Below are 8,034 nucleotides of genomic sequence, written 5' to 3'. Positions count from 1 at the left end.
CCTCTGACACTCGTACTTCATCCCTATATAGATGCAGCATGTCCGGCATGGGGTCCTTACCTCCTTAGCCCATGGCTCTTGGATAGAAATCCCAACCTTTCCAAGCCTTACATAAAAGGACCCCCCAAGCCCATGGGTCTTGGATAGAAATCCCAACTTTTCCAAGCCTTACATAAGCTCCAACACTACCCAACTTTCCCAAGCCTTACATGAAGCCCTATCTCTCCTTGGGGGGTCCTGAAAGCCCATTGACTTGAGTGATCGCAATGTAATAAAAAAATGGCAGCTCGGATGGATCATGGACGAATCTCAGCCAATTTCAGCCCTGGGCGTGTGAACCAGTCCTTACCTTGCATTTGCAGGCGCGCAATAACTAGCCGCCGAGGTAGGTAGGATGGCTATGAATAGCTCGTCAAAGCGGATATTGGGCCGATAACTTTCCGAGATTATTGTTTTGCTGCGAGAGGGAGATGGCGCAATACAGTGGTTGAGCGCAATGCCCATCATCTTCTTCAACCTTGCTTTCTTGCAGTGTCTTTGATAGTGTTGGGTCTGACACTTGCCGCCTTCCGCTATTACAAGAAATGCTTGAGTGATCAGCAGTCCTCAGCTCTGTACAAGCTCCCCCCTGGGAGCCATGGCCTGCCTCTCCTTGGAGAAACGCTGCAGTTCGCCTTCTTCAATAGCTGCCCCATTGGCACCCCGCCTCCTTTCCTCTCCACAAGGCTCCGCAGGTACTGCTCCTCTCTTCTTTATCAAATGCATACGATAATATCCGATGATCCGTTATTCTAGCTACAGTGATGAGAATTTCAATGCTTACGAGCTTTCGAATTTTCCGAAACTAACGAAACGAGATTTTTTACTTTAGTACCAATCTATCCGCCTCGCGAAAAAAAAAAAAAAAAACTAACGAAATAGGTTCATAACGAATTGCATTTATGTTGAGTAAATAATTGCTGAGAATTTACATTCTTGGGTTCTCCTTTGCAGTGCATTTTATTGAATATATATTGCTTTTGGTCAAGTGTTTTTTTTTTAATTTCTTTATATTCAATAAGCACCTGTGAGGATAGACGCCAGATGTAGAATAGGTTGCCCTCTAGCATTTGGGATTTCCTTTTTAATTTTTAATTTTACTTTATAGAGCTGTTTTTACATAATAGGCTTTCTCTACTTGAGTCTCAAAGATGAGCATGCTCGTCTTTGACCCAGGCTCGAGAAACAAAAAACATAGAGAAACAAAAAACATAGGCTTTCTCTCTATGCCACCTCATCGCAAGACTATCTCGAGGCCTCTACCCTTAACAATTTCTCCCCCGCGTTGCCCAGTGTCAAAAATAAACTTTTTTCCCTGATTAGTGAAAAGAGGAGAGACTTTCAAACTCGACTGCTTTATTTGAAAAAATTGTATCAGTTAATCGATTTCATAACTAAAAATTCGAGTATTTGAATCTTTTAAGTTCAAGGCTAAGCAAAATTACAAATGGTTTTTCTCAATTCAAGGAGTGAAAATTACAATAAAGGGTGGTGTTTTCCCATCCCCACCCCAATCTGCTACATATGTATGTATGTATGTATGTATGTATGTATGCATGCATGCATGTATGTATGTATATATGTAATATACATATATATTTATATATATTATATTATATTATATAAAGAGTATAATGTGTATATAACTATACGATATATAATATATATATATATATGTGTATGTATGTGTATGTGTATATATATATATATATATATGTATATGTATATGTATGTGTGTATATGTGTGTATATATATATGTATATATGTATATATATATGTATGTATGTATGTATGTATGTATGTATAATGTGTTTGTGTGTGTATGTATATTATTTTATGATAAATATGTTGATTTTTAGTTAAAATAATATATATATATATATATATGTATGTATTATAATATTCTCTCTCTCTCTCTCTCTCTCTCTCTCTCTCATAGGCCCTTCGCTATTGTTCGCCACTGTTCGCGCCCGTGCTCTCCGTCGCCTTCTGTTCGCTCTGTTCACGCCTCTGTGCGTAGCCGTTGCCTTCGCCCCTGCTCGTCGCCCTCTCTCCCGCCTGGACTGGCTCTGTTCTATCTGGACCCGCTATGCTATTCTGTTCGCCTCGCTGCCCTGCTCGCTCCCTGTCCGTTAGTCTCTCCGTCTCGTTTGCAGGAGAGACGGAGAGGGTCTCCACAAAGCGGGAGACATGCTAGACCCAGCAACTACAGGACTATCATGATTGGTCATACATTGGCCAAACTTTATGGCACAGTGCTCGAGATAGAGTTGAGCTCATATGCAGAGAAGGAGGGACTGCGAGCACAAGGGCAGGCTGGATTCCGAGACGAGCTTTCTCTCCCACTATTGACCATATATTCACTTTGAGATGTCTGACTGACCAGGCTAGGGCGGCATGGGAGAAGAGATTATACTGCTCCTCTGTGGATTTTCGCAAAGCATTTGACACGGTGCCACGAGAGAGACTCTTCCAGCACCTACAGTCATTGGGGATCCCATTAGAGATGGTTTGGGGCATCTATGCTTTATATGAGCAGGTCCTCGGGCGCATACGATGCCCCTGGGGGGCTGTCTGATGTTATTGCTAGCACGGTAGGTGTGAAGTAAGGATGCCCACTCTCTACTACACTATTTGGGCTATACATCGATGAGGTGGCTGACTTCATTGGTCACGGTGGTGGGGACGGGGTAGACATCTCAGGTACCACGCTCTTTATCTGGTTGCCTCTTCTGGATCTAGCCCTGAGAATGTCCATGGCATCTATGATGCACATGACATCCCCCTCTGCTAAACTTGATAACGGGAATCCAACCTGCTCTTGGATGACTGTCATCATCCCAATCTTTTCTCGAAGTCCCTCTGTCATCATCCATCCCTGGCACCCCTTTTTCTCTGAACACCCTGCTTGTTCTCTCCAAACCACTCTGTCTCTAAGATCCATGCATCTGGTTTTCCTCTAGTCCACAATCAATTCCTGCCCTGACTTTGAACACCGTCTTGGTCTTCATTCCTGGGAATTGAGTCTGGCACTCTCACATCACCCTTGGAGGATAAACCTCCCTTGGGACCGTTGCCTGAGAACCTATCTGGCTCACAAAAGTGCCATCCCCTCTGGCACTGTGGAACACCACCAACCAACCTCATGGGAGTTCTTCTCGATCTGTGTTCTTTGCCTTGGGCTTTGAATCCGTGTACTTTGTTGGAGCTAGACAGATCTGCATTGCATTCTTGTATACCCTGCGCATATAGGTTGCATACTGAGCCTCTAGCAGTAGTGCTCCATCCATCACACCCCCCCACTAGCTCAGTACTTTCATAGTTTATTTCATGTTCATTTTGTTCTTTTTTTTTCTAGACATCCAGAAGACATTAACAGTTGTACATTGATTTGTCTGATAGGTCGAGTTCGCCCTATAGTAGACATTAATACAGCTTTCTTTCTCTCTCCCTCTCCTAGATAGATATATATATCATATACTCTTTATATAATACAATATGATATATATGCATATATGTGTGTGTGCATGCCTGTGTGTGTGTATGTATACATATGTGTGTGTGTGTAAGCAAATATATAAATACACACACACACACACATATGTATATGTGTGTGTAGATTATATAAAGAGTATAATTTGTATATCTCTATAGCGGAGAGAGAGAGAGAGAGAGAGAGAGAGAGAGAGAGAATATTCAAATACACACGTATATACATACATACATTCATACATACATACATATATTATATATATATATATACATATACATATATATATGTATATATATATATATATATTTAGAATATATACTGTATATATGTGTATGTGCACTGAGTGTGTGTGTGTTTTATTATATTAAATATATATTATGAAAAAAATATTGATATGTGTGTATATATGTATATACATATATGTGTGTGTGTATATATACATATATGTATATACATATATGTGTGTGTATGTATACATATACATATATATATGTATATGTATATGTATATACACACACATATATATACATATACATACATACATATATATATATATATATGCATGCATGCATGCATGCATACATACATACATACATATATATATGTATATATGTATGTATGTATATACATACATATATGTATATATATATGTATGTATGTATATACACATAAACATATATGTATATACATACATATACACACACATCTATATATATATATATCCATATATATATATATATATATATATGTATATGTCTCTCTCTCTCTCTCTATATATATATATATAAACACTGGTTAACAATCGACGCCCACTCGTGTATATGTACAAGTATGGGAGTCTTGAATACATTTATGTCTCTCTAGTGTATATGTACACTTGAATACATTTATGTCTCTGCGTGTGTGTGTGTATATATATATAAATATAAATATATAAACACCGCTTAACAATCCACCTTCGCTCACTTGTGTATATGTACAGGTATGGGAGTGTTTTCAAGACGCACTTGCTCGGGCGGCCGACACTGGTGTCCATGGACCCTCAGCTCAACAAGCTCTTGTTATCCAACGAAGAGAAGCTCGTGCAGGTCTACTTCCCCCGCTTCATCACCAAAATTGTGGGTCCCGTCCTCACCGTGCACGGCGCCCGCCACCGCCGTCTGCGCGAGCTCGCCACCACCCTCCTCAGCCCCGCCGCCATCCAAGCCCACCACGTCCTTCCCATCCAAGACCACGCCCTCGCCATCCTCCGCCCTTGGCTGCACAGGCCCCGTATCGACGCCCAACACGAATCTATAAAGGTCAGCTATCAAAACCTCTAGTTGTCGCTGCATTTCAAAGATTAGTGGTCGGAACATTAGCTGTTTTATTTTTTATTTGGTTCTGAATCCTGATTTAAGCTACTCCAGCTGTTGGTGGCACATCGTTTAATGCTAGTTGTTGCTACAGCTCCAAGGTTAGGATGCCCCGCCATTTTATTACTGATTCCAAAGTTCAGAAAATCAATGATCAATCTCTGAAGCGAAATTATTAAAGGAGGATATCGCTTAGAAGAGGAAATCTATCATCCAGTTGTCCTAAAAAAAATAAAAAATTTAAAAATCTGCCCTTTTGAGGAAACGCATCATTTAAATTAATTGTTGATTTATTCAAAGACCACTATGAAACATTTCAGCCTACTTTCATTAAGCTAATCTTACTTTCAGCACGACCGATTTGTATGTAATTAAGCCTCATCTCTCACTCAATAATGGAATCAACCGTGTGCCCAGTTCTTCTTTACCTATTTTGTCAAGAGTCTCCTCAGTTTGGAAGCCGAAGACCCCAACACTGTGAAGTTAATGAGGGATTATTTCTTTCTAATGACTGGCTACTCCTTGGTTCCTATTGATCTGCCAGGAACTACATTCAACAAAGTGCTCAAGGTACTAATGGATTCTCATGCCATCGTTTATGCATAAAATTTCACACATGCATGCATACATGTTTGTACATATATTCATACATTTACACATATACATGCTTACATACATTCACAAATATGTACGTACATGTTCCTACGGCATGCTACATATATACATGCTTTTGTGTAAACATGCACATAACACACGTACCATTGATACACTCATACTTGCTCACCTATAACAAGACATAACATCCATGCATGTGGATGCATACTCACCATCAACCACACATACATACTTGTGTACAAGCAACATACAAACCATACATACGTACATGCAAGCATAGAGCTGGAATATATGTGTGCTTGTGACATATCAGTTGAGGAGACATATGTGGCAGCACGTATGTGTACATGTGACATGTCTGCACGTACATTGAGGATACATTGCATGTGGCGTGATTTTATGATTGCCAATTTACATGCATGCATGAATGTGTTGATACAGAGGTACATGAGAGTATATATATGATAATTAATTTAACAATCTTTCTAAACGGTATCTTCATATATGACAGGCTCGTGAGAGGATTATTTCTATATTCAGAAATATCATTAGGCTGAGAAAACAGGAGGCACGGGCTGAGCCATTGGATTTTACGGATGTGTTATTGAAGGAGACGGATGAATGTGGGAGGCATTTTAGTGAACAAGAGATTGTGGAGTTCATTTTCTTCTTGGTATTGGGTGGCTTTGAGACTACCAGTATTCTACTCACCAATGTGATCAAGTTTCTCTCAGAGAATGCCCATGTTGTAGATGAGCTCCGGGTAATTAGTTCTCTTTTCTGCAAACCTTACTAATCTCTATGTTAATCAGTACTACATAAACTGTGTAATTGCCTCATCTGATCAGTTTTTTTTTTCTTTTTGGCAATTGATAATTATGTTTAGAGTACTCGATTCGATTAGTGCGACTTCTGGCTGTACTAAACTGTATGTGTTATGTGCACACATGCGTGCATGCGTATGTAAGATGAACGTGCGCACACACACACACACAAACACATACATGTGCATTTGTATAATACAAGCGCAGTTGCATGTATGCATGGGTATGACAAATGTGCGCATGTGTACATACGATGTCTACATACATGCCCGCATGTATATGATGAATGTACATGTGTGCTGTACACACTTACACGGCACACGCACGCACATATCTTCGCTGTATACTTGATAAAGAAATCTGATCCTATTTAGTCATTTTGTAAAGGTAGTGATGAATGTTTGGGTAATTAGATGTTTAATGATTTTTTTTAATAACCCATTAATTTGGTTCAATTAGCAGGATCCTGCAAATAATAATCCTACCTTCTTAATGCCTTTTGGTGGAGGAATAAGAAGCTGCCTGGGATCAAGCATGACCAAATTCGAAGTCTCCATATTCATTCACTACCTTGTCACTCTTTACAAGTAATGTTTTGTTGATTTTTAGCACTAATGATTTTTTTTTATAGTTATTCTTAATTTGAGTAATAATCTCATTTTGTTAAAAAGAAACTTATTCTCAATTGTGGTTGTCTAAGAAAAATATGGGATTTTCGATTTGGGAAATTTGGTTTTATGTCTCATGATTTAGTGAAAAAGACTGTTAAAAAATTATAGTATTATTTTCACATTGTGTAGTAGATAGATGTTCCATAAATAGGTTTTAAAAAATTAACACATTTCTTATTTATTTTTTTTAAAAAAGCAGGTGGGATCGGATAATTAAGAAAGGTGGTCAACTTGATGAGGTGTCTAGCCTCTCTTTGCCTTTAATACGTAAAGGCCTACCCATTAGAGTAGAGGCCTTCTCTCTCTAGAGAAGCATTTATTTATGAATGAACTATAGCTTTAATTTTGTGTATGAAAAATTAGATTTGATGTCCTCTTGGTTGAGGATTTGATATCACAAAAAACATATTTGTTTTTTTAGTTGAGGACTTGCTACGTCACATAATTCTATTTTCTTGCATGAGAACCTTTGGCTTTGCGCATAGCTCTTTATTATAAGTAGTGGGAGAAAAGAGTATATCCCCCTTTCTCTAATTTTGAGGCGCGCACACCATTATTTTTGGGTAATTAGTTGATTTAATAATTACATGTATGCCCGCATGTTTGGGGTAATTACAGCACTCCCTCATTCGGAAAAGCAAAAGAAAGAGAACGAGAAGCTCGCCTGGGATGATTTCAAACAGATGCAATTCACAGAAAATCTAAAATCAAGGCTTGATGATTCTATTGGAATTATAATCATTTCTAGCAAGAGATGTTAAAAGCTGACTAATCTTATCTTCAATTTGAAAACAAAAAAGGTGGTGAAGGAAGCTCTGAGGATGGCGAGTATCGTACACTATGTAACTCCCGAATCTCTTCAAGAAGATATCGTTTTCAAAGGTGCTTAGATCCCAATTGAGTTTAAATTAATGCATCACATTTACTAATCAACCACACTTGCCTTATTACAGACATGATTATCCCAAAGGGGAGGATGATTTTGTTCAATTTTGCTATGGTGCATCTCAACCCTAACTACTACCCAAACCCTCTT

At 38.7% G+C, this 8,034-nt stretch overlaps 1 protein-coding gene across 1 annotated transcript; it reads left to right on the top strand.

Annotated features, from left to right (window-relative positions):
* Positions 1–482: 482 nt before the first annotated feature.
* On the top strand, positions 483–6,299 carry LOC147617454 (cytochrome P450 724B1-like). The gene is made up of 4 exons (XM_086775391.1): positions 483–734; positions 4,516–4,834; positions 5,306–5,458; positions 6,015–6,299. The coding sequence occupies exons 2-4, from the start codon at positions 4,568–4,570 to the stop codon at positions 6,297–6,299; spliced, it is 705 nt and encodes a 234-aa protein (XP_086631517.1). The 5' UTR covers positions 483–734; positions 4,516–4,567.
* The last annotated feature ends 1,735 nt before the right edge of the window (positions 6,300–8,034 follow it).

The sequence above is a fragment of the Cibotium barometz genome, chromosome 36 (genome assembly GCF_041138505.1).
Source record: "Cibotium barometz isolate CiBa-2024 chromosome 36, ASM4113850v1, whole genome shotgun sequence".
Lineage (NCBI taxonomy): Eukaryota > Viridiplantae > Streptophyta > Polypodiopsida > Cyatheales > Cibotiaceae > Cibotium > Cibotium barometz.
The sequence above is the reverse complement of the archived record's forward strand: the minus strand, read 5'-3'. Positions and strand labels throughout refer to the sequence as shown.

What these genes read in the sequence shown, in the direction of transcription:
- LOC147617454 (XM_086775391.1), top strand. Translation starts at nt 4,568, where the DNA reads ATGGACCCTCAGCTCAACAAGCTCTTGTTATCCAACGAAGAGAAGCTC. An exon ending in CCCAACACGAATCTATAAAG is followed by an intron (nt 4,835 to 5,305) that starts GTCAGCTATCAA and finishes CCGTGTGCCCAG; the next exon opens with TTCTTCTTTACCTATTTTGT. An exon ending in CATTCAACAAAGTGCTCAAG is followed by an intron (nt 5,459 to 6,014) that starts GTACTAATGGAT and finishes CATATATGACAG; the next exon opens with GCTCGTGAGAGGATTATTTC.